This window comes from Protobothrops mucrosquamatus, unplaced genomic scaffold, assembly GCF_001527695.2.
Source record: "Protobothrops mucrosquamatus isolate PMUCROS unplaced genomic scaffold, P.Mucros_1.0 scaffold3, whole genome shotgun sequence".
NCBI classification, from domain to species: Eukaryota; Metazoa; Chordata; class Lepidosauria; order Squamata; family Viperidae; genus Protobothrops; species Protobothrops mucrosquamatus.
The window spans coordinates 1,674,759-1,701,693 of record NW_015386390.1 but is presented as its reverse complement, the minus strand read 5'-3'; the positions used below and the strand labels follow the sequence as shown (position 1 = coordinate 1,701,693).

At 44.2% G+C, this 26,935-nt stretch overlaps 2 protein-coding genes across 2 annotated transcripts in view; one reads left to right on the top strand and one right to left on the bottom strand.

The window, feature by feature from the left end:
- TMEM150C (transmembrane protein 150C) overlaps window positions 1-10,186 on the top strand; it is a 43,225-nt gene extending 33,039 nt beyond the window's left edge. The window contains exons 8-10 of the mRNA XM_015832370.1: window positions 1,339-1,466; window positions 7,180-7,357; window positions 9,862-10,186. Of these exons, the coding sequence (XP_015687856.1) occupies window positions 1,339-1,466; window positions 7,180-7,357; window positions 9,862-10,073 (518 nt within the window). The 3' untranslated portion in view covers window positions 10,074-10,186. The remainder of the gene's footprint in view (window positions 1-1,338; window positions 1,467-7,179; window positions 7,358-9,861) is intronic.
- Window positions 10,187-14,727: 4,541 nt separating this feature from the next.
- On the bottom strand, window positions 14,728-26,289 carry ENOPH1 (enolase-phosphatase 1). Its single transcript, XM_015832369.1, has 6 exons — window positions 26,036-26,289; window positions 21,579-21,680; window positions 20,828-21,030; window positions 18,811-18,943; window positions 17,517-17,640; window positions 14,728-16,050 (listed from the first exon to the last, which is right to left on the bottom strand). The coding sequence occupies exons 1-6, from the start codon at window positions 26,117-26,119 to the stop codon at window positions 15,911-15,913; spliced, it is 786 nt and encodes a 261-aa protein (XP_015687855.1). The 5' UTR covers window positions 26,120-26,289; the 3' UTR covers window positions 14,728-15,910.
- Between the last annotated feature and the right edge of the window lie 646 nt (window positions 26,290-26,935).

Below are 26,935 nucleotides of genomic sequence, written 5' to 3'. Positions count from 1 at the left end.
GGCCTGACCTAGGGTGAATTTTAAATAGGGATAATTTTTAATGATTTTAAATAGTCACAGCCACTAATATTTGGATTTTAATTGGTTTTTAGAAGGGGTAATTCTGTATATTGTTTTAACATGCTGTGAGCCGCCCTGAGTCCCATGGGGAGAAGGGCGGCATATAAATTTTGTAAAATAAATAAAATAAAATAAATAACATTTCTTCAAGCCTTTGTAGAAGATGCCCTGTCACGACATCACACATACCCCTCCAGGGGACCGCGGACCACGGGTTGAGAATCACTGCTACGTAATATAATTGTTAAGATAAACAGTGATTATCCATACAGCTGTTTTGTAGCAATTGAACTGGGATGAAATCTTAGTTCACAGAAAGACTTTGTGAAAGACCAGACACAAAGTCCTTATTTTTCCTAATCTTTACTGATTTGTGGTTGTCCAGTCCTACCATTTCTGAGTTGGGAGCTGGATCTATGTGATAGGGAGTAATTTTTATATATATGTGTGAGCTTCCTGAAAAATTTAGAATCTTGCTCTAAGCCAGGGATCAACTCCCAGAATTCAACTCCTGGCTGAGGAATTCTGGGAATTGAAGACAACATGCCTGGCTGAGGAATTCTGGGAATTGAAGTCCACAAGTCATAAAAGGACCAAGTTTGAAGACCCCTGCTCTAAGCCCATCAGGTTTTTACACTGTATACAGCAGGGGTTTTCAAACTTGGCCCTTTTATGACTTGTGGACTTCATTTCCCAGAATTTCTCAGCCAGGCACGCTGGCTGAGGAATTCTGGGAGTTAAATTCCACAAGTCATAAAAGGGCCAAATTTGAAGACCCCTGGTATACAGCATTCCTTTCTGCAAGTATTCAGCTCCATGTATGAGGCCCATGAGCAGTAATCGGGCTGCAAAAATATAACAAGTGATTTGCTTCGGTATTGACTGCACTGCTCATATAGCGGGTTAGTTAAAAACTTGGCTAACATATGTGAGCCAAGCCCATTTTCTTAGTAAAAGTGTGGTTTAATACACTGTAAACACAGGAAAAGGCGGATGCAGTAACCAAGTTAAGCTTTGTGTGCAAACTCAGTTATACGTCTCTAATCTCATGGGGATAGGAGTGGGGGAACTGGCGCTAGTGGCTTTACTGGTTTAGTCACCCACAAAGTTAAAGGGAGAATTCATTTTGGGGCTGCTCAGCCTGTGCTAACAGTTGTTTTGCAGTAAATGACAGCGCCTGTCCATGTGAATGGGTCTCCTCTTGTACATTTAATGGCTTTTATTGTGGAAGTTAAAATTGCAGAGCTGCATCACCAATTTTCTCTCTCTTTTTTTCAGCACTGGTCATAGCTGTCCTACGCTTCATTCAGCTAAAGCCAAAGGTTTTGAATCCATGGCTCAATGTCAGTGGCTTGGTGGCCTTATGCTTGGCTTCTTTTGGAATGACCCTTCTGGGTAACTTCCAGGTATTTCATTTTCTCGTCTTTTTACTGGTTGGAATCACACTTTTCACTCTCATTTTGTTGCTTTTGGTTTAGTGCAGGGGTAGGTAACCTCGGCTCTTTTATGACTCATGGACTTCAACTCCCAGAATTCCTGAGTCAGCTATGCTACTCAGGAATTCTGGGAGTAGAAGTCCATGAGTCATATAAAAGAGCCAAGATTGCCTACCCCTGGTTTAGTGTGTTGATCTCCTGGGTAAACCAGCTAGGAATTACATCAAGATGAGCTAATTCTACTTTACTGTAGACAGAATCTTGCAGGTCTGGATAGTCAGACAGTCCTCGACTTACATCCGTTCACTTGCTGACCGTTCGAAGTTACAACGGCACCGGAAAAAGGGACACAACTATTTTTCACACGTATGACCATTGCAGCATCCCCACGGTCGCGTGACTTTCAGATGCTTGACAACTGACTCATATTTATGACGGTTGCAGTATCCTGGGGGGTCACGGGATCACCTTTTCCGACCTTCTGACAAGCAAGGTCAACGGGGAAGGCAGATTCACTTAACAACCGTGTTGCTAATTTGACCACTATGGTGTTTCACTTAACAAATGTGGCGAGAAAAGTCGTAAAAGGGGGGCAAAACAAATTTCTCGCTTAGCAACATGCCTTTTGGGCTCAGTTGTGGTCGTAAGGTGAGGACTACCTGAATAGTCCTTCACCCTCCACCACCACCCCCTTTACAGCCTGAGAAACTAGGAAAGGTCTCTTCTGAGCCTCTTGCCCCCACTTACTATCCTGCTGTGGGTTATGCTAGTTTTAAATCTGACCGTTCTCTTGTCGATGGTTCAGAGGGTTAAATTCATTGAGCTTATAAGCTGGAAAGGTGACAGTCTGGGTTCAAGCCCCAAGTGCCATGTAATGGGGTGAGTTCCCGTTACTTGCCCCAGCTCCTTCCAACATAGCAGTTGGAAAACATGCAAATGCAAGTAGATAAATAGGTACCACTCCGGTGGGAAGGTAACAGCACTCCATGCACCTCGACATACAGTAGTGGCCAAAATTGTGGAAACCCTTTGGGAAAAGTGTATTTTTGAGGTTTGATGGCTAATAACACCACTTTTTTTTGGAGTAGTACCATAAAACTATATATCAGTGGTGGCGAACCTATGGCACATGTGCCAGAGGTGGCACTGAGAGCCCTCTCTGTGGGCACGCGTGCCGTCGTCCCAGCCCCGCCTCTCCCCGGCCACCACCTCACCAGCAGCCCCCCTAGAGGAGAGTAGCCCCCGAGCGCGGCCCACGTGGAGCAGCGCAGCCAAGAACATGGCAGCTGGGCAGCAGGGACAAGACTCCGCCCTTGTGCCCCGTCGTGCGCAGTTGATTCTGCGGGGCGCAAGGAGAGGGCGTGACTGCCATGGCGCTGCTGGGCCGCCTGGGCGATCTGTGGAGGCAGTGGGTGGCCCTGTGGGTAGGCGGGATAGGGGGCGGGGAGCGGGATGGGGGAGAGGTGGGGGTGGAGCAGGCAGGGTGGGGGCAGGGCCTGTTTTTGGGCACTCACTGCTATATATCAATGGAAAGATAATTTAATCAAGAATGTAATGCAACAAAGTTTGTTCAGTTATCTGTTACTGTATTCTGTGAAAAGTTATAGCCAAATAACCAGAAAAAGGAAGCACAACTTGCTCAGGTTGATATCAGGCAGCTTTCCTTCCTCTGATTGTAGCCAGTGAGCGTGAGTGTTTAGAGCAGTGTTTCTCAACCTTGACAATTTTAAGGCATGTGGACTTCAACTCCCAGAATTCCACAGCCTGCTGGCTGTGGAATTCTGGGAGTTGAAGTCCACATGCCTTAAAATTGTCAAGGTTGAGAAACACTGGTTTAGAGAGCCAATCGGGTGTCATCTTGTTTTGCCAATGAGCCAATCAGATCACAGTAGGATTCAGTTATTAATGTCACGTATTGAAGCTGAGAGGAGGACATTTGTCAGTGTGTTATGTGATCGCTATCAAGTTGGTTGGGGGTTTTTTGTGTTCTTTCATTTAGTGAGCTTGTAAAACGTAATAAAATTAAAGTAATGGTGCAAAGAGTTGACTGGTTGCCCTGAAAGCGATGTAAAATAGCATTATTAAGTGTACAAGGCCACAGTTATAAAGAAATTAGAAGAAAAATGGGTGGAAACTTAACCAAAGGTGGCATTTCTACTGTACACTTTTCCCAAAAGTTTTCCACAATTTTGGCCACTACTATATAGTCATGCTGGCTAGATGACCTCAGAAATGTCTTCAGAGAACACTTGACTCCCTCTGCTGAGAAAGGGAGATCAACACTGCCCCCTAGAGTTGGAAACAGTGGGGAAACCTTTCCATTTCCCTTTTCCCTTGGTTTTGTCTCTTTGCCCAGTCTCCCAAGTTCTTTCCCACATACTGTTATATCTAGCCACTATTTATGAATCATGGCTTAAGGCTTTTGTTTCTGCATAAACGACTATGGTTTATTTATTCGATAAAATGTACTGGAGGAAATTATGACTTATCGCTTAACAGAATCCAGAACTTTTGTTTCCTGTCTCATTTAATGAATGTCCCAGTTCCCTATAAAATGGCTTTCTTCTGAATTGACTAAGCCAGAATCAGTCCACTGTGCTAGACCCTGGAGGTAATTGTGTGCTTAGCAAGATCGTTTGGTGCCATTTGTCTTGCTTCAGCCACATAAAGTTTCTTTTGAACTTCCTTCAGTTTTTCTGTAGGAAAACTTCATGGCAGAAAGGCAAGATCCATTGAGCATACATGACTGCCGGGATAAACCTAAGTTGTATTCGCATGAGCCAAAACCTTGATTGGGGGGGTCAAGCCATAAAGTTTCTATGCTACCTTTTTGGCTGTAGGCAGCTGAGAAATTTGGCAAATTTATGAGAGTGATATCTTCAAGAAGTAAGCACAAGAAACAAACCATGCATGAACCATACATGAAGTGCCGTCAATCTGTTACGCTGATAATAAAGGCTTTTAGGGTAAACCTTGCCTGGAAGTTCTTTGAAGTGTTTCATTAGTCGGAACTATGACAACTGATGGATTTGCACAAGAATAAGATTGTGGCATATTAAGAGAGGAAGGGATTAAAAACTTGCCAGCCTGCAAATCTGAAATCCAGATTTTGTGGCAATATTGTAAAATATACCTGGTTTTAATAGATTAGTAAGAGCAGTTCAAATCCATAGGCAGCCTCAGTCTTATTAGAACCTACATTAGTACCTAAAGCCCTTCAAAACATCCTAACCAAAAGACCCAGCAATCCCAGAAGAAAATAACAGGAGTCATCTACAACAGGGGTCCCCAACCCCCGGTCGGTGGACCGGTACCGGGCCGCGGCATGCCAGCAACCAGTCGGCACAAACAAGCAAAGCCCCATCCGCGGGATGCAGGCAGCACACAAAACCACGCACCCTCTGGTCCATGGAAAAACCTCTCTCCACGGAACCGGTCCCTGGTGCCCAAAAGGTTGGGGACCTCTGATCTACAGCATACAGTGTAAGAACTGCAACCACCACTATGGGGGATAAACAGGCAGAGATCTGGCAAAACGCACCCACAAACACCAACTGGCAGTCAAAAGGCATGATGAAAATTCTTTAATTTCATAACATATACAGTAGACAGATTTAACCATAGTTTCAATTGGGAAAATGCGACCATTCTTGACCAGGCCAAATCCAAAAATGCCAGGGAATTTCTAGAAGCCTGGCATTCTGACAAATTAGCCATCAATTGACGCATAGACATTTACGACATCTATAGACTACTGTCAAGTCTGCTAACATTGGATGTTCTTGCTTGCCATATGTGAAGAAGCAAACATGTTTTATTTAGCCTACATATCACTTCTAGAGTTAAAGCAGACAATACTAGCCTAGTAGGTGGGAAAGTATGCCAGCTAATCATAACAATATCTCAGCATAGCACAGCCAAGGTCAGCGTAACAGGAGAAATAGGGAGGGAGCAATTCACACTTCAAACTAATTGGAGCATATGATTGATGACTGTAAAATGAAGGAGTGAGTTATGCGTTGTTATGGGTGCTCGTGGGGTGGGAGGTTCAGTTTTTGGCTTTTTATTGTTCGTGCCGAAGCTATGTAGCCTAATAAAGGATTCTTTAAGGTAAATAAGCCTCAAAGTTCTTTGAAAAGCTACTTCTTTTCGGAACCATGTCAACTACGCAAAAGAGACAATCAACCAGCCCCAAAGAGAAAAAAGACTCCAGCACCTTTCCACCAGGAATCAGCACCTAAATCAGCATAGATTAACTCCAAGGTCACCTTCAGACCAGTGGTGGGATTCAGCCAGTTCTCACCAGTTCGGCAGAACCGGTAGCTAATTTTTTGTTGCCCAGGCCCAGAATGGACTTCCGGAAGCGGCATCCACACAGAGAACCGGTTGTTCACATATTTGAATCCCACCACTGCTTTTGTGATCTTCTGACAAGCAACAGTCAATGGGGAAGCCAGACTCACTTAACCACCATATCACTAACTTAACAGCTGCAGTGATTCACTTAACTAGGGCAAGAAAAGTGATAAAATGGGGATAAAATTCACTTAACAAATATTTTGGGCTCCGTTGTGGTCGTAAGTTGAGGACTATCTGTATCAGGTTGGAAGTTGAGAGATATATTAGGGCAGGGGTGTCAAACACAATTTCATTGAGGGCCGCATCAGCATTGCAGTTGCCCTTCGGGGGGCCGGGTGGGTGTGGCCTACTGGGTGGGTGTGGATGGAGTGGGTGTGGCCTACTGGGTGGGCGTGGCCAGCTCTACATCATTCGCGTCAAGGGTGCCTGTGGAGGCCTGGGCAGGAGTGGGACAGATCTGTTTGTTTGTTTATGTTTATTTAGATTTATATACCGCCCTATCTCCCTTACGGGACTCAGGGCGGTGAACAGGCGATAATAAAAATCACAATAAATATCTATTCTAAAATCAAATTAAATAAATAAAGGCCTGCTCTAAAATACCCCATATAAAAAACCTATACTAAAACCTAATTAAGACTACGCCAGGCCGGCCGCACGAAATGAGTTTTCAGGACTCGGCGAAAAAGTCGCAGGTCCGCAGTTGTACGTAGGTCGGGGGGTAGGTCATTCCAGAGGGCAGGTGCTGCCACAGAGAAGGCTCTCCCCCTGGGGGTCGCCAGCCGGCATTGACTGGCCGACGGCACCCTAAGGAGGCCCTCTCTGTGGGAGCGGACTGGTCGAAGGGAGGGTCTCTGGCAGAAAGGGGTGGGACCAGATCTGAGGGTCTCTGGCAGAAGGGGGTGGGATCAGGGCAGAGCCCATCAACCCAGATATGTGAAGTAGGCGAGGGCCATTTGCTGGCCACTTCCAGGCAATGGTGCATTTCTTCATTCCTCATAAAGGGTGACACCTCCCCAGCATGCACCCAGGGGGCGGGGCCGAGGCAGCAGGGGCTGGTTCCTTGCTGTTTCCAGACGGCCTTGTGGGCCAGGGCCAAGGCAGAGGGGGCCGTTCCCTCACTGTTTCCAGGATGGCTTCGCGGGCCACATGAAACCACTTCGCGGGCCGCATCCGGCCCCCAGGCCTTGTGTTTGACATGTCTGTATTAGGGCATTCTGAGTTGAGCCCTAGAAAGTGGAACCTTTAGGAAAATTTGGCTGACTGGTTTCTTTCACTGGGTGTATTAACCAAGGTCACCTGTTCTGTGCTCTTTTTTTTCCAGCTTTCCAATGATGAAGAAATACACAATGTTGGCACCTTTTTGGCCTTTGGGTTCGGCACTCTGGCCTGTTGGATTCAGTCCGCACTAACCCTCAAAATAAACTTGAAGAACGAAGGTAGAAAAGCTGGAATCCCACGAGTGGTTTTGTCAGCGGCAATAACTCTCTGCCTAGTCCTGTGTATCCTTTTATGTTTTTGCTCCTTTTTTTCTTTTCAAAATGCAAGTATTGCTTTAAAAAAAAAACAGCTTGAATCCTGATAAGCTGTTTCTGGATTGTTACTAAATTCAACACTGTTCCTGTTTTCATGTGCTTCATTTGATGTTTGGAGACAGCCAAATGACCCAAATTACGGGTTTTCAAACTCCCCCCCCTTTCAATATTTAAAGAAACAAAGCTTTAGTGCTAACAAGTTAGCTGCATTTGAATTATTATGATGTTAAAGGTATAGTCAGAAATTGTTCATACAAAATTGCCTTTTGCAATTGATTGTTGCAAGTCCATGCAGATTCTCAGTCATCTGGGTTATGGTTGTCCCAAAGGTGCTTTTTCAGGAGGCAACTGGACTTCCTTGTTTTTTCTTTGAAGATGTTTCGCTTCTCATCCAAGGAGCTTCTTCTGTTCTGACGGGATGGTGGGGAATGGAAGGATTTATATTTCTTGCAGGCAGCTGGTCATTTGCATTCTTCTAGAGCAGGGATTCCCAACCGGGGATGCTCGCACGATATTCCAGGGGGTGCGAAAACTTGGCTTTTCAAAATTATAGTGCAGTGGTGGCGAACCTATGGCACGGGTGCCAGAGGTGGCACTCAGAGCCCTCTCGGTGGGCACACGCGCTGTCGCCCCAGTCCTAGGCCTTCAGCTGGGTTTTATAAAACCTTTTCGCTTTAGGCCTCCGCCGCCATGTACAAAAAAAAAAGGTTCAATCAATCAGTCAATTTCAACTTCTCGTGGGAAAAAAAAACATCTTGCAAAGTTGGAATTGACTGATTGAACTTTTTAGTCCCACCCAGTCTGCTGTTACCACCGCAGCCACGCCCACCCAATGGGCCACACCCACCCAATAGGCCACACCCACCCAGCACCCAATGATGCATAAGTGGGTTTTGGGTTGCAGTTTGGGCACTCGGTCTCTAAAAGGTTCGCCATCACTGTTCTAGTGTATATGCATAATTTGTTGCCGTTATTTCGAACTTCTGTAAGTTGTGCGAGAATATATCAGAAGCATTCCAGGGGTGCAGAGTATAGAAAAGATTGGGAGCCACTGTTTTAGAGAGTCATGGAGGCCACTTGGAGGTTTATCTATGTCCTCAGGGTCACCTGGGTAGTGCATGTGGAGCCTTCTTGGAAACATCCTGCAATGTTTTCAAATTTTATTTGGATTTCTTTGAAATGTTTTGTCCCTACAAAAGGAATGGAAAATGTGCAGCCCTGAACTCAAAGTTGATTCTAGCAGGGAGACAGTATTGGGGAATTATTCAATCTAAAAACAGCTGGAGGTCAACACATAAGACTGCTGGGAAGTTCCTACAGCGTGAAGAAATAGCCCACAGGAAATATTCTGTTTCTTTCTTGATGAGATCATTCTTAAGGGGATCCTGAATATAGGATTATGCTGTTGAAAATTCCAGATCTAATGTTTTATGCCAAAGATTTTCAAACCTATTTAGGCTGTGGAATCTGATAGTTAGAAAGAAAATTTTCCCAGATTGCCTAATCCAGAGACAAACTCTGAAGGTAAAAAAAAAGTTGGCTCTACTTGAGAGAACTTTTATTTATTCATTCCTTTTTGCTCTTAATCTGCCACAGATACTGTATCTTATCAAATTCTTGTAGAAGTTTAGAGTTGCGCAAAACACTACTTAAGAAACTCTACCCTAGCCACAATCACTCTGATAACATATGCCTGAGTTGGCACACACTTTGGGTTTTCCTGAGAAACTTACCTTTATTTTAACATACGGTATGACGTTTCTAATCCTTGTGTTTCACAAATAGATACTGTGGGGGGAAAAAACACGAGCAGCAACATCTGCGCGAGTCTTAGCAGCCAAGGAATAACATTTCCAGTTGCTTAAGTTGAAATGGTCTTCTCATTAGCAAAGTTGCAAACCATGGTTGAATAAGCAATGTGAAATAAAGGTTGAGTTACAATTCTGTCAGCTTAATACAGTAGTCCTCAAGTTATACCCATAATTGAGCCCAACATTTCCACGGCCAAGCAAGACAGTTGTTTTGCCCCATTTTGCGACCTTTCTTGCCACAGTTGTTAAGTGAATCACTGCAGTAGTTAAGTTAGTAACATGGTGGTTAAGTGAATCTGGCTTCCCCGTTGACTTTGCTTGTCAGAAGGTCACAAAAGGGGATCACATGACCCCGGGACACTCAAACATCATAAACACATGCCAGCTGCCAAGCTCCTGACTTTCGATCACTATGGGGATGCTACAAGAGTTGTGTGAAAAATGGTCATAAGTTCTTTTTTTTAGTGCCAATGTAACTTTGAACGGTCACTAAACAAATGGTTCTTAAGTCGAGGACTGCCGGTATTGCTGCTTTTCATGGTCAGACGTGGGTTCGATGGGATGTAGGTTTCAGGTATAGCCCGGATTCCAAGAGGCATTTCAACGTTTGCTCCTGTTACCGTGTTATGTTTCTGTGTATTTTCCTTGACCCTCCTTCAGATTTCATTTTGATGAGTGAGTTTAAGTTCCACATGCACGCGTCACGAGTCCAGTGGGGAATGGTGATGTGCTTCCTAGGTTTCTTCGGCTCCTTCGCGGTGGAATTCAGACACTACCGGTTTGAGATCATTTGCTCCGAGTACCAAGAGAATTTCCTCAGCTTTTCCGAAAGCCTCTCTGAAGCCTCTGAGTATCAAACCGATCAGGTGTAACCCAACTCCCATTGACCAGGCGGATGATGTTTGATGTCAAACGATTGAACTCACGGCCTCTTTCATTTACCGTGTTTTAAGCTTTTTTGCTAATTTCTCCCTGCAATTGCCCAATTTTTTTTCCTTCCTTCCTTCCTTCCTTCCTTCCTTCTTTTTCCTTCCTTTTTCTTTTTCTTTTCTTTCTCTTTCTTTCCTTTTTCCTTTCTTTCTTTCTTTCTTTTTCTTTCTCTTTTCCTTTTCCCTTTCTCTTTTGAAGAAAGAACAAGATGCCTCTTTGCGTGGATGTGCAAAATGTTTCCAACTTGAATCGCTTTCGGTTTGAGCCTGGACCTCCTGCCTCAAATTCTGTGGAGATTCTCAGTCATCCAGATCATGGTTGTCCCAAAGGTGCTTTCCCCCCCCCCCCCCCCCCCCCCCAAAAGGCAACGGGACTTTGTTTTTCCTTGAAGACATTTTGCTTCTCATCCAAGAACTGAAGAAGTTTCTTGGATGAGAAGTGAAACATCTTCAAGGAAAGAAACATAGTCCAGCTGCTTGTTGGAAAAAAAAGCGCCTTTGGGACATCGCCCGGCTCAAATCCAAAATGGCTGTTCTAAGCGCAAAGCGGGATGCTGTCAAACTTCCTGCACGTATTCTGGACTCAAGGCACATTTTCCCCAATGTTCAAAACAGTCCACTTCTTGCTTAGAACAGTTGTCACACATTTAGGACAGGGTGCTTTGTCCTCAAAATGGCTCAGTTGGAAACATTTGGCCCACACTACCTCTTTGCTTTTTTTCCCTTTCTTTCTGCGTGAGGCGTTTTATAACACGGTATGAGATGCTGAGTCATCGAGTTTACGTTCGTTTCCCATAGTCCTCTCGGGACTGGCTGGCAGAACTTAATTTTGCATTATGTTATGTTACATAAAACAGGTAGCAGAGAACTATGAACTGTTATTCATACATACAGTATATGCGGTTGCACCTTGTGGGACAATGAAAAAAAGAAAGGGTCTTGTTATCTGCAAGTTTTAGACCAGGATTACACAGCAACCATGGTCTGTGGATGTATCATAGGGCATCCACTGGGTGCAGGTGTGTCCAGATGATGTGTCAATAAGTTGCAATGCAGGCTGCATCTGGTGTCTATGTGCATACACCATACAGAAGACAGGGTATGATTGTGACAGGGCTATGATTGTTGACACCAGAGCAAATATCTTATAGATCAGGAGTATGTCTGCTGGGTACCATTGTGTATATACTATAACCTGTACATTTGGCCATGGAAGTTACAGTTCCCAAGTCTATTATTGAGGTTTCAAACCAGTTTCCTGTGTTACTAAGTTTCTGGGGTCAGTTGTCTGCTGAGGTGCAATGTTATCTTTCCTTCCTGTTTTTTGCATTTAAGACTCTTTGAAAGGAACTGCCAACTTTACCCCAGTATGGTCCATTAGAGAGTGAGGCAGATGGTGCTTGACCTCACAAAAATCAGGGCTTGGATTGTCAGTCTATCTGCCTTCCCATATTCTGGTGCTTTTTACCACCCTTTATACTGAAAACAGGTTCACTTCTCACTGACTTGGGGAACAAGAACACAAAAAAACAGGAACATTTTTATGCAGCTTCCCTCTGGGGCCCAGTTAATGGATGGTAGGCAGCTATAGAAACTTAGCCAGATGCAGATTTCTGTTTCAGGGCCTTTTAATATTTTCATAGAGGCAGGAATCTCAAGGAACTGTCCTGCAAAATCTTCCTTCTAGACAATTTTTCAAGTTGCATACAAGTTTTCTTTCTCTTATATGGCCTGTATACTTAACACATCTTTTTTTCAGAGATTGGAAGATGTTTCTACTTTGGAATTTTAAGACTAGATATGCCAATGTGAAGCTGTGGGGTACAGTCGTTACTTAAGGAGAAAACTGTAACATTGCTTGAAGTGCAAAAAAAAATAATAATCAGCAGATGTTGGACGGTTAACCAAGTAGCAATAACAAGGAGCTTATAAAGGGCAATTGAAAAGTTGCTAATTTGCCATATGGAATAATCAAATATCTACAGTTGAAGGTATAGATTTTTGGGATGAGATTATTTGCCACCCTCAGAAAATATTTCAACAACGAATTGTGCGAAAAGCTGAAGTTTAATAATTAGAAATAGGAGACTTGTCAGAGTGATAATGGTTTTCAATATAGGACATAATAAACGCACACAAAATTGTAAAATACACAAGTGTTTCTATATTAGAGGGGTTTATGAGAGAGGCTGTAAGTCAAGCTAAATGCTGTTCAGATGTTTGGATCTCATTTCCCATCAGCTCTGGACAGGATGGCCAAATGGCAAGAGACTGTATTACAAACATCTGGTGGGTAACAGGTTGCTTACCCCAGCTGTGAAGGAATCCATTGCCAGCTGTGCTTGCCTAGTTATGAAGAGGTTGGAAACCTAAGAAATCCACCAACAAGCAGCTAAATGGGTTTGTTAAAATGTGTTTTACTGTAAATAATTCATTGTCAATTTTTAAAAATCTTTTATGTTGTATCATTTATAGTTTGCATTTTTTCTGAAAGGGAGGAAAAATGGTTTTGTGAACATTTTCTCTCTCCATTTAATATGCAACCCAATGTTTTTTTCATGATAATAGTGTAAATATCTTTTAAGTATTTCTTACGGCACATTTTTCAATATGGTCGAGCAAAGACTTCATAACTGCATACTGACACATGACCACTGAATAAATTTCTTTTATGGAAAGCCTGAGGATTGTTTTGTGCTTGTGCCTACACAGCAACGTGTTTATGTCATTGCCTGCTTTCTTAAAGCTGAGCCCAAATGCCAAGTAATTAAAAGTATTCAGAGGAGTCCGTTGAGAATGGCCTTGTTGCTCAAAATAGTCACAGAAACATCTGTGTTCATGCAGGGAAAACACCGGTAACCCAGAAGTGGTTCATCCAAAGCCAAAGTTATAAGGAATTATATGTTTACATTTTTATCCGTGTGGAATATACAGGTAGTCCTTGACTTATGAATGGTCAGTTAGTGACCATTGAAAGTTACGACAGATCCCCAAAAAAGTATCTTATGACCTGAATTCAGTTACAATGTCTATTCCTCTGGCATCCTGCCTGCATTTATGTCCATTTGCAGTATCTGTGCTCATGTGACTGCAATTTTATTTCATATTTACAATATTCTGTGTGGGAAACTGGCATCTACTTCCAGTTTCTGGCAAAAAAAAAAAAGGCCAATGGATCATTCAACATCTATGGTATTCACTTAATGATTGCTGCAAAAAAAAAAAAAGTAAAAAGGTTGGTCATATCACTCACTTAATGACTGGCATGAGTTACAGCGGTAATTATGATTATAACTGTAAGTTGAGGACCATCTGTGTTTGTGTTTGCATTCTTTTCTTCATAAGCTCTGTAGTAGGGAAGGAGAAGGAGAAGAACAGAGCAAGATGGAGTAAGTAATACAGATAGTCCTGGACTTATCACAATTGAGCCCAGAACTTATGTTGCAAGGCGAGAAATTTGTTCAGTGAGTTTTGTCCCATTTTACCGCCTCTCTTGCCATAGTTGCTAAGTGAATCACTGCAGTTGTTAAATTAGTAACATAGCTGTCAATTGAATCTGGCTTCCCTATTGATTTTGCTTGCTGGAAAGTCGCAAGAGGGGATCACGTGACCCTGGGACGTTGCAACGTCATAAATAGGAACTTGTTGCCAAGCATCTGAATGTAAATCAGGTGACCATAGGGATGCTGCAACGGTCATAAGTGTGAAAAATGGTCATAAGTCACTTTTTTCAATGCTGTTGTAACTTTGAATGGTCGCTAAAGGAACCATTGTTAAGTCGAGGACGGCCTGTATTGATGATCTGGATCTGGGCCTCAGTAACGGACACCTGTCTGAGGAAAACTGGAATTAAATCCCTAAAGGTTTAGATACAGGGCACAGATTTCCTTGATCTGGACAGAATTGTCTTCACTGGCATACCTCTGAAATTGAAAAGATGTTGAATGAGCTATCAACAATAAAGAATAAAAGTTGACTTTTCCCCTCACAAGTGCAATGGGCAGCTGCCTAAGCTGAAGCCACTTTCAGACACAAGTCTTCCACTTCAGTCATAGCTTTTATTTAAAGGCAAGACATGCACCACAAGGCGACAATCCTATATTGACACTGACTACATCGGCAATATGGAACCATTCTCCATTAGCATCCAGGATGGGGAAAAATTTGTAAGCTCAATACGTGAGAATTTTCATACCATGTCTTGACTTTTCCAACACTGATGGTATAGTAGAATTCTGAGGATCAGCTACTCATTTGTGTGTTAACAACCAACAGCTTTCCGCCTGGAAAGCAACAGCAAGACCGATTGAAACAACATCGTCAAATTACTGGAAGGGCTGCCCACAACATACATACAGAGGACATTAAATTTCAGGATTAGATATTATGTGCTTGTTCCATTGTAAGACTCTAGGCCAGGGGTAGGCAACCTTGGCTCTTTTATGACTCGTGGACTTCAACTCCCAGAATTCCTGAGCCAGCCATGCTGAGGGGAAAGGGAGAGTTTCCAAGCTGAGCCATGCTGGCTCAGGAATTCTGGGAGTTGAAGTCCACGAGTCATAAAAGGGCTAAGGTTGCCTACCCCTGGTCTAGGCAGCCTACTAGATTCTCGAGACATCTCCAATTAAACTGGGATGTTCTTGACACCCTATGTCAGTACTTCATCCAGCTTTGCAGTTATTACAACAGGCCCGTTTCCAAGCAAGGATGTAACTCTAAATTATGTTGGCCAGATGGAAAAAAAAATATTGGCGTTAGTTCCGTTCAACACGATTTGGGATTGTTCCCCTTACGTCCTTAAGTGAAAAGGAGCAGGATTCAGGGAGGCAGAACATTACGTATAGCAGAACATAAATGTGCAGCATGCTGAAGAGACAGGTTTGGATTGCTCAAACACCCAGGAGCCTTTTAAAATCAGGAAGGAAGAGGTGTTAACATTGAGACATGCTTGTCACTTCTGAAATGCCACAGTCTGCACCATTGAAACCACACGAACCATCGGCTCTCCATGGTAACTTCAAGTGCAATAGGTAAAATACTAACCTGCATATAGATATAGAATGCAATTTTCCAGAATTTGATCCCAGAGGGGGGTGAAAACCCCACCTCTTTCCCCAGCTTAAGTATGACAACCTTTGAGCAGTCATGCAACTCTCGTGACCAGGATCAATCATGCCTTCCACATGCAAACATATTCCAGTTGGCACAGCTTGCGTGTTTGGTTTAGTTAATGGTGCCTACGCTGGTTTCCCTTCTCTTTCCAAGACCAATCATTCGGAGAGCTCAGACTGCAAGATATTCAAATCGTGGATCTAATCAACAGTCCGATTTCCCCTACGTTCACTCCAAACGAGAACGAAGAACGGAAGACTTTGAAAACCTGCAATCAGGTGATGACGCGAATAAAAGATGGGAGTTTGTAGCAGACACCCAAGACACATTCCGTAAGGAAAGTCTCCAGGGCTTGGCCCCTTGGAACTGAATGGGAGGTGGGATTCGCATCCCACCGACTGACCTCAAAAAGGCTGGGGAACCTTCTGTTGAACGGTACCTCTTGAATCTTCCTTTTGAAAATCCAAAGTATAAATAAGTTCGACATGTTGAGAGCTTCACTTTGCTGCAATCGCAGAATTGGTAGTTTTCCATCAGGTTGAATTTTGTGTCAAGTGCCCAATATTTCTCTTTTTGAGAATCTTATCATTGGCAGTAAACGGTAAGAAGAATTTTCTCAGCTGCTCCTCTATCTTTCCCCATCCCTTCCTTAGTTCTAGATGCAAATTTTAAGCAGAGGGAGGCAGGAAGAGTTCGCTGAAAGAGGTTATGAGTCTGTAATACGATTTCTCATCGTCTGTCAGTCCTGCGTTGCCCGGCCGGATCACTACAGCCACATGCATTTCAGCTTCTTCGGCAGCATCCGCTTCTAAAGGACACAAAGCGAGGCTCATTAGACACCATCAAACCGTCTACTTCCAGGGTATCACCTGTTCTGCCCACGTACGGAGAGTCCTCGACTTACAACCTCAATTGAGCCCCCAAATTTCTGTGGCTAAGCAAGACATTTGTTAAGTGAATTTCGCCCCGTTTCTTGCCACAGTTGTTAAGTGAGCTATTGCAGTTGTTAAATTAGTAACACAGTTGTGAAGTGAAATCTGATTTCCCCATGTCTGAAGGTCACAAAAGGTGATCACGTGACCCCAGGACACTGCAACCGTCATAAATACGAGTCAGTGGCCAAGCATCCAAATTTTGATCACATGACCGCGGAGATGCTGCGACGGTCGTTTAAGTGTGAAATGCGGTCGCAAATCATTTTTTTTCAGTGCCGTTGTAACGTCGAACAGCCACTACATGAACTGTTGTTAAGTTGAGGACTATCTGTACTTCCCATTTCCTTAGGAGCCACTATAGGTAGTCCTTGACTTATGATGGGTCACTTAGCGACCGTTCAAAGTTATGACGGGCCACCTCCCAAAAGATACTTATGATCCGGTTCCAAGGTTCTCACGCCCCTCCCCCACGGTCACATGACTGCATTGTGGGTGCTCAGCATCCAGCCTGTATTTATGGCTGTTTGCAGTGTCCCGTGGTTATGTGACTGTGATTTATGGCTTGTTTGTTGAAGTGTCTTGGCAAAAGCACCCCATGGCGGACAACAGGTTTCCTTAACACCTGATTCATTCGCTTAATAATTGTGGGTTCATTTAATATCGATGGTGATTTGCTTAACAAGCACTTCCCCCAAAAAGTTGTAAAATCAGGTCGATCACGTGATGTTCCACTTTACAACTGTCACAACTTACAATTGTAATGGGCAGGCTCTATTATACTCATAAGTCAAGGGCTACTTGTAAGGGGCTTATCTACAGAACTGGGGGGAGGGGGGAAGCATACAGTAAAAAAATCAGTATGTTCAAACCATTTCAGGCAATAATTTGGGGAGGGTAATGTTTAATTTGACAGCCCCATCAGGAAACAGAAACAATCATGTTACTCTCAAGTTTGCAAGCGAAGTTTTTTTTAATGTGAAAATTAATTAAATCAGGGATATTCTCCTTCCTCTCTCACTTTTTGCAATTTGAAACCCCAGCAACGTGGAAGTCACACAGCAGACTTGAGTGGATTGCAGTTGCCTTAAAATCTTGAACCCGGACAGACCTTTCCAAATTCCACCTGGTGGTGTCAAACATTAAACCCAATCAGCTTTAGGTCCAAAGCATCTCCTCTACAGCTCTTCCTTTAAGGGGGAATTACATAAGATAATTGTTTTTGTAAAACTTTGGTCCACACTGCTGCTGACCTTCAGGAGATGTGCTCTCATCTTGCCTCTAGCACCAACTAGACATGTACCCTCTCACCATACCAGGGCGCCCCCACCAGCTTTATTACCTTGAGTGACGTCCGTCAAGAACAGTATGTTGTTTGTGGCACATCCGATGCTTGCAGCAATCCGCTGATAGCTCTCACTGTTAACTTTAGGTCCTATCTTGGTGTCAAAGTGACCATCAAAGAGCTGGAAGGAGAACATTACAGAATAACAGAGTTGGAAGGGATGTCCGAGGTCTTCTATAGTCCAACCCACTGCTCAAATAGCAAACCCTACACCATTCCAGACAAATGATTGGATTTTAGTTAGGGACGATTTTTAATACAATTTTAAATACGACACAGCTACCAATATTTGGCTTTTAATTTGGTCTTAGAGGGGTTTTTTATTTTCGGTATTTATGTATTGTATTGTTATTTGTTTTTAATATGCTGTGCACCGCCCTGAGTCCTTCGGGAGAAGGGCGGTATAGAAATCAAATTAATAAATAAATAATAAATAAATAAATAATAAACAGGTAAACTACATGGGACTCACCCAATATAATATCAGTTGAGGAGTTTTTATGGCTAAGGACAGACAAGAAACTTGGGATTCCTATGAACCTAATCCAACACCTTAAGCACCACATCACAATAGATGTCTTTGTAATATTACTGTTGTCAGAAAATGCTACAGTATTATCTTTGGCAGGGAAACACTGCAAGACCGTTTATGCAGGCAGTTGGTTCATCTTTTGACTGTACAGCCCAAAGGTGCTTTTCCAAAAGGCAACTGGATTTTCTTGTTGGTGTTTTTTTTAAAACATGTTGCTTCTCTTCCAAGAAACTTCTTCAGTTCTGACTGAACGGTAGGGAATGGAAGGATTTATATTCTTTGCAGTCATCTGGTCATTAATTCTCTGAAATTAAACAGTCCCCTCTCAACAGAGGGGGAGAGATACGGCATCACCTATCTCCTGTGTACAACAAAGTTGTTTCAGCAGTCCCAAGAATGTCCCACACCCATTTACACTCTGATTCAGTGAATTGGAGGATACAGATAAAACCCCAAGTGACCTCAACAACTCTCAAGAGAACCAATGACACATGTTCAGAGAGCTAGCCAGGTGACTGGAAAGAATATAAATCCTTCTGCTCCCCACCATTCAATCAGAACCGAAGAAGCTTCTTGAATGAGAAGTGAAATGTTTTCAAGGAAAAAAACACAACAATGGATGCAACATTACAAAAAGAACCTGTAGTTCGTCTTATGTTTTACTCCTGTAACATTCAGAAAGCTTTGGAAAAGCACCTTTGGGACAATCATGACCTGGATGATTGAGAATCTCCATAGACATTTAGACTGTATATGTACCTCTAAAATATCACCTTCTGTAGAGTTTCCAAATAAAAGCTTCTGAGCTTCCACACTCCCAGAGGAATAAATATACACCTTTCTTCCTGCTTCTTTCCACTTTTTCACTGCAGGAACAACATCCTTAAAGAACCTGGAGTAGGGAGGGCAAAGTATGGAGGCAGAATTGTTGAAGAGGCAATGAAACTGCTTTCCTATTTTATGACATCACTGGAAGCTTATCCTAATCGTGATCTCTAAGCAGTAAACAATAAAAGGACTATTGAAAAGCAATTAAAGCATCCATGGTAAAATCAGATCATCATCAAATATTCAAGGAAAGGCTTGAGCAAAAAAATATTGTTTTCCAAAGATGAAGAAAACAGGGCAAGGGGGGGTTGTGTCTTGTATAAATGTGGTAAAAGCATTTCAGAGACTAGAGCAGGGGTCATCAAACCTGGCCCTTTTATGACTTGTGGACTTCAACTCCCAGAATTCCTCAGCCAGGCACGCTGGCTGAGGAATTCTGGGAGTTGAAGTCCACAAGTCATAAAAGGGCCAAGTTTGAAGACCCCTGGACTAGAGTCATTGTAGAAAATGCTAGTTTTTTCTACAGGTAGTCCTCCATTTACAACTACAATTCAGCCCCAAATTTCTGTGGCCAAGCAAGACGGTAGTTGAGGTTTGTCCCATTTTACGACCTTTCTCGCCGCGACCTGTTAAATGAATCACTGCAGTTATTACGTTAGTAACACGGTGGTTAAGTGAATCTGGCTTCCCCGTTGACTTTGCTGGTTAGACGGTCACAAAAGGGGATCATGTGATCCCCCAGGACACTGCAACGTGTCAGTTGCCAAGCAACCAAACTTTGTTCACGTGACTGTGGGGATGTTGCAATGGTCACAAGTGTGAAAGACGGCCGTAAGTCACTTTTTTTCAGTACTATCGTAACTTGAAGCGGTTGCTAAAGGAATGATAGTAAGTTGAGTCGAGTTACAAGTTTAATGGAGCCTGCCCATTCCACTCCGTAACTCAAAAACTTGTAGAGTGAATCTCCTACCTCAAACAAGATCACTCCCTTCTCGTTAAACCGCATGCAGCTCGTTAAGTGAACATGAGGTATCTCAGGATGGGGAAGACCATGGAGGGCCTAGTAATGGAATAGGCCCCCAAGGCCTCCCTGCCCCACTAAGATACCTCATGCTTCCCCCTCCCTTCCTGTCGCGCCAGACTCACCTGGAAAAGATCCGACTCCTCTCTGCCGCGGTTCCTGCTGCCGCCTGGATCTGAGGCCAGCAAATGCTTTCACAGCCCCCTCACGGCCCAATCTGGGCTCCGGAGGCCTTTTCCAGGCTGCTGCCACCTGGATTGGGCTGTGGTGGGGGGCATGGAAGCATCCTCCCGCCTCAGATCCGGACTGCAGCGGCCTGGAAAAGGCCTCCAGAGCCCGGATCTGGCACGCGGAAGCATCCCCGGCTTCAGTTCCGTTCTCTGTTGCAGAGAACAGAGGCCTAAAGTACCATGAGATCACGTGAGATCAGTAGTGTGAGATCTTGCCCCACTGATCCTGCGTTACTCTAGGCCTCCATTCTCTGTGAACACACCGAAGGCCTGGAGCAGCCAAGAAAGCAAAGGATCTTGCTCTTCGCAGGGTGAGTATTAAAGGCCTAGTGCCTGGGTAGACTCGGGGAGGGGGGTGGGGAGGGAGGGAATAACCAGGGTGAATGTTGCAGTGCCACTGCGGTCGCTCGTAAGGGCGAACGACTGCCGTGGTGCTGCAACATTCGTAATTTCGGGACTTGCTCGTAAGCACTAGGGGGCGTTCATCATGTAACTTTGAACGAGCGTTAAGTGAACGCTCGTAACTCGGGGACTACCTGTATTAAATCACCCGCTGATCAAAAGAGCCAAACGTTCCATCCCGGCCCCTTTTGATGACATCATATGACTGCATTACCTCTTTTGATGATGAAAGAAATTATGTATAAAGCAGCCTCAGCCATAAAAGGAGTCTGCCCAACCACAAAGAACTACTCACTCTCCCTTTAAGCAGCCATTTTCGTAGGCTGCTTTCCACATGTGGCCCTGGAGCTGTTTCAAAGCTGTGGTCTTCCTATCCAAAGACATCTGCCAGAGGACATTGTCTACCACTGCCTGGATGACCCGTTCAACCTCTTCTTCCCCATCCCTGGTTTCCAGTGGGATAGGCACCACTCCCTCCATATGAGAGTCTTCTTCAGCCTAAGGAAATCAAAACAAAAAGCAAAAAAGGTGATAGCCTAAGGCAGTGGTTCTCAACCTTTTTAATGCCGCGACCCCAACCGGTCATAAGTCGAGGACTAAACCGGTCGTAAGTCGAGGACTATCCAACCGGTCGTAAGTCGAAGACTTTCCCTGCCCGGGAGCGCCGCGCATGCGTGGTTCCACCCCCTGCACTGGCCGAGGTGTAGCTGGCAAGCGGCAGAGACAGAGCAGGCCGACCACCAGCTGGCCCAGCCCAAGGGAGGTAAGACACCTGCCGGAAAAGGGGAAAAAATGGCAGACAAAAAAAATGGCGGACAGCCTTGCTTGGCGACCCCCATGAAATGGTCGATCGACCTCAAATGGGGTCCCGACCCACAGGTTGAGAACCATTGGCCTAAGGAGATACTTCCAAAGTCCCTTCCAACTCTGTTATTCTGTTCTTTTGTCATTCTGCCAATAACCAGACTGGCATGAAAAGAGCCAGAGTTGTGTTAAGATAGGCAATAAATAAATAAGTAATAAAGAAGAGATGTCCAAAGCTCTACCTGTTTTCTCAGTAGGCCAACATCTTGCTGGCACTCTTCTTCTTCCCAGTGGGTGTCTAGATAATCTCGAATATTTTCCCTGATGTAAGGAAACAAAATATCCTGGGGACACAACAAAAACATATCGGTGGTTTAAGTTACTGTGGACATATGTTTGGAAACAACATCAAGCCCTCAGGGCATCTTCAAAAGCATTGATTATCCAATACTGTTAATTTAGTCACTTCACCAAATCTATGCAATCTAATTCTCCGAAGAGAAATTTAAATACATAGGTAGGAAAATAGTGAGAATACTTAGTGAGCACAAAGATGAAAAAGAGACAATCATTTCTGAGAGTAAACATATATTACTAAATGCGGGTATTTTTTTTTTCTTTTTTTGCAAAGGGGCCAGTCTTTCATTGTTAAAAACAAATGAAGAATCTCTTCGTATTGTGCACATGGCCTAAATATGCGATAACAAATGTGTTAGTTTTTAAGGCTCCTGATTGATTTGGCTGCAGAAGCCCCACAATAGTTAATAAATTCAAACAGGCCCAATGAGAAAAAATTGACAAACAGGTTGACTTACAACCACAATTGGGACCTGTTGCTAAGCAAAGCGGTCGTTAAGCGAATCACCACCAATTTTATGACCTTTTTGCCACTGTTAAGCAAATCATTGCAGTTGTTAAGTGAATCACACCGTCATTAAGCGAATCCGGCTTTCCCCATTGACTTTGCTTATTGGAATCCAGCTGGGAAGGTCTGAAATGAATCATGATCTGCTGTTAATTACAGGCTGGTTACCAAGCACTCAAATTCTGATCACCCGATTGTCAGGATGCTGTGATTATAAATAGGAAGACTGGAGACTTTTTTCAGCGGCGTTGCAACTTTGAACGGTCGCTAAATGAATGGCTGTAAGTCAAGGACTTCCATTACGCCAGTGACATAAGACAGATTACTGTTATACTTTTTTTCTGCTCCAGCAGACCAATTAGCTGCATAATTAAATGCTGAATCAGCCACTGTAAGTGCTATTCTTAAACATCAAAAAGAGGATAATTTGAGGCACAGCTACATGAGATAGAACTAAATTAAACTAAGATTGATCATGTCTGCTAGATCTCCATGTCCAGGTCTACTGGGCTTGCTAAGTGACCATGATGTGACCTTCATGTTAAATAAGTAACGTATGTTAAGGTTGGCTGCTCGGGCTTGAAAAGCAAATCATGGGGAAAATTAATTCTATATAAAAAGAGACCTTCTTAAAGTTATTAAGGTCAATTGAAACAAAGCCCAGTTTTGTGCAACCAAAAGTGATAACCTCCATCTCTGCTTGACTAATTGTGCTGAAGATCTATTCATGCAGTGGACTGCAGCAAACACTACTTTGGCGGTAGATGTCAGATGTGTTTTTAAGACAACGTAGTTTTCGAGGAATGTGATTCACTCTCTATAGTAAGTTACCTTGAAACAAATTCTATACCAATACGCATTCTCATCCAGAAACTCTAGATCAGGCACAACCAACTTGTGGCCCATGGGCTACGAGACCCTAGACCGCTTGTAATACAGCCACAGAATATATAAAATGTAAAATAAAAATAAAGGAAGTATGCATGTACACACACACACACACACACAAATTATATATTTTGTATGTGGCCCAAGACAATTCCTCTTCACTCTGTATGGCCCAGGCAAGCCTAAAAAGGTTGGATAACGGTGATCTAGCTCAGGAGTCTTCAAACTTGGCCCTTTTATGACTTGTGGACTTCAACTCCCAGAATTCCTCAGCCAGGCACGCTGGCTGAGGAATTCTGGGAGTTGAAGTCCACAAGTCATAAAAGGGCCAAGTTTAAAGACCCCTGAGCTAGAGGCTTATGCGGAAGACCTTCTGGAAGAAAAGATGATAAAGACAGATCTCTTTAATTTAGCAACAAATTATCAGAACAATGGAGCCCAAAATATTTGCTAAGTGAAACATTTGTTAAGTGAATTTTACCCCGTTTTTCGACCTTCCTTGGCACAGTTGTTACGCGAATAACTGCAGTTAAGTTAATAACATGGTTGCTAAGTGAAATCTGGATTCTCTGTTGACTTTGCTTACCTCGTGGCTTGACTACTGCAATCAGCTCTACATGGGCTGCCCATGAAGACCACCTGGAAGTTTAAACAGATCCAGAATGCAGCAGCGCAGGCAGTAATGGTCATGTCTCAGTATGCCCATGTAGCTGCACAGGTTGCCAGTTTGCTTCCAGGTACAGTTGAAGGTGCTGCCTATTAAGCCCTACATGGCCTAGGTCAGGGGTAGGCAACCTTGGCTCTTTTATGACTTGTGGACTTCAACTCCCAGAATTCCTGAGCCAGCCATGCTGAGGGGAAAGGGAGAGTTTCCAAGCTGAGCCATGTTGGCTCAGGAATTCTGGGAGTTGAAGTCCACAAGTCATAAAAGAGCCAAGGTTGCCTACGCCTGGTTACTTGAAGGAACACCTAACTCCAATAGTATCTATTGGACCTGGAGTGTCTTCTCCATAGCAGCACTCCCCCCCCATTACATAATCTGTATCAATTGTGCCATTGTGCTGCAGTCCATAATTATTTCTTCATAGTTGTTACTGTGACATTTTCCCCCCTAAATGGATGTGGTTACTTCAAGGTGGATTGCAGTGCAAAGCATGTGCTAAGTGAAAAGACTACATACTTTGCAGACCCTGGAAAGAAAACAACAGCAGATCCCTTAGAATATTATTGGAAGAAAATCCTCCTCTAATCAGAAAGCGGATTCCTAGCTATTATATCTTCATGTCTTTCCACGGTAACAAGCCCATAGAAGCACTGCAATTTATTGCCCAATACACCTACACTGGGCTGTTCTGGTACTTGAAAAGTCAATGCGGTTAATGTGTTAGACTGGTTTTGGCCAGATCCAGGTTCAAATCCACCCACAGGCATAGAAGGCACTCTCTGTCAATCCAATTTATCTCTCAGGATTGGTGTTGTGGAAAAAAAATGGGAAGGCAGATATAAAACACAATTTAATCATTTTTTCCATTGAAATGCAACAATATTGGCTTAGAATCTCAGGTTGAATTGCACTAAGGCAGGGGTAGGCAACCTTGGCTCTTTTATGACTCGTGGACTTCAACTCCCAGAATTCCTGAGCCAGCTTGACCGGCTCAGGAATTCTGGGAGTTGAAGTCCACGAGTCATAAAAGAGCCAAGGTTGCCTACCCCTGCATTAAGGTATCATTTAATAGTGCTTTACTAAATGTCTGAGTTGGCTGGTTTCACACAACACACTGCATCAAATCATATCCATCCACCCATCCATCTTTTTAGCCCAGCCAAATTTTGCATAGATTAGTATAGATTATCAGAAAACATTCAACTGCATAGCAAATATGAGGTTTAAAAAAGAATCTTTACAGTATGTAACACAAAAGAAAAGTTGTTTTTTTTTTAAAAAAAAACATGACTCACATACCGGTAATTCCATCTTCCCTTAAGTTACAGCTACCAAACAGTTAATCATTTACCTAGAAGTTACATTAATTTCCTTCCGATGTCAGAATGGCTTTACAGGAAACCTGCACACATTCAACCCACCACTTTTTAGAAAGAACAGACTTAAACAATGAATACTGTACTGTCTCCAATTAAAAAACATGATCCTACACCAGTAGTTTTTCAACCTTGGCAACTTCAACTCCCAGAATTCCCCAGCCAGCAATGACACTGTCCTACACTGTCATTCTCATCCAAACCACAGGAAACAGATAAGACACAATTTACATCCTGCCTTTTATTTTGTACCACTCAACGCAGCAGCGTACTAATGCTCTTTCCTTTTCAAACAAAAAACAGCCCTGCAAAGTAGGTTGAGCTGTGTGTGTGTGTGAGAGAGTGATTGATTCAAATTAACCCAGCCAGCTTCAGTGCTTAAGAGAGGAATAGAATAGAATAGAGCTGGAAGATCTTCTAATCCAGACCCCTGCTCAAGCAGGAGACCCTATACCAGGGGTAGGCAACTTTGGCTCTTTTATGACTCGTGGACTTCAACTCCCAGAATTCCTGAGCCAGCATAGCTGGCTCAGGAATTCTGGGAGTTGAAGTCCACGAGTCATAAAAGAGCCAAGGTTGCCTACCCCTGCCCTATTACCATGGAATTCAGAGTCTGCTGGGTTATGGCCCAGCATCTTCACCACTACACTAAACTGGCTGCGCCCTCAACACGTTTGGGGCAAAATCCTCACGTTCCTCGGGAAAAAAGGCGGCCAGACTGAAGGAGATGCGCACCCAAGAGAAAACACCGACGGGCGTTCAGTTTAAGGCAGGGCAAAAGGCAGCTTCCCGCGAGAGGAAGACACGGGTTTTGCAATAGCCCCCGTCTACACACGACCTCCCCCCCCCCCAAAAAAAACACCACCCTTTCCTACCAGCCTGGGAATCGCAACGCGGGCAGCTCACCTTGACAAACGTGATCGGAGTGGTCGTGCCTTCTACGTCGAGCAAAAACACGCTGACTTCCGCGGGGACCGTGAACCCCACCATGTCCCCGGCTGGAAGCTGCCCCGATGTCCGCGAGCCCGGATCTCCCCGGGGGACATACGCGAAACCAGGAATCCCGGGGATCGGGGCCGCCGCTCTGCAAAAAACCTCCCCCCGGCAAGCTTGGGAGAGACGGGAGTTCAGACAGACAGCAGCGACGCCGCCACGGTCTTCCGCGAGCACGAGCGGAGGGCAGAGACCCACGTGGCTGGAAGCGGAGCCGCCGCAGCACCCGGATCGCGGCGCTCTGATTGGTGGCCAGAAATGGGGAGGCGCGGGGGGGGGAAGAGAAAGTGTATGTATTGGGGGGTGGGTTGTAATCGCCTATGCGGGCGGAGAGAGAGAGAGAGAGAGAGAAAAAAAAACAACTTCGGAGGTTGCAAGTGGGCGGCCGGTGGGGTTGCAAAACCGCGTAACGCTGCACGCTCGCCTAGTTCCTCCTTGGTTTTGCACCTTGGCTCAGTCGCGGTTTGAAAGGCTTGCACTCCGTATCGTTGCACGCGGCTCCGAGTGCAAAGCAGGCGGGAGGTGCAAAGGGCCTTTTTTTTCCGGCCTAAGGAGGCGGTTACGTAGGATAGGAGTTTATTCCTTCGCGCCCGGGACTGGTGCCACGAAAGGCTGCAAAATTCCCGGGCTTTACAGCGGAGTAAAAAAATAAAGGCAAGCTGATCCCGGGATTGTTAATGATGATGATCCCTTGCAGCTGTTAAAAGGGAAGGGGAAATGGGCGTGCAAAACGCGATTGGGGCCCTTCGTCGTCTCTCAGCTAGAGACGACTCCGTGCTCATTCCCCCCCTCTCCCCCCGGGAGAAAAGGGAC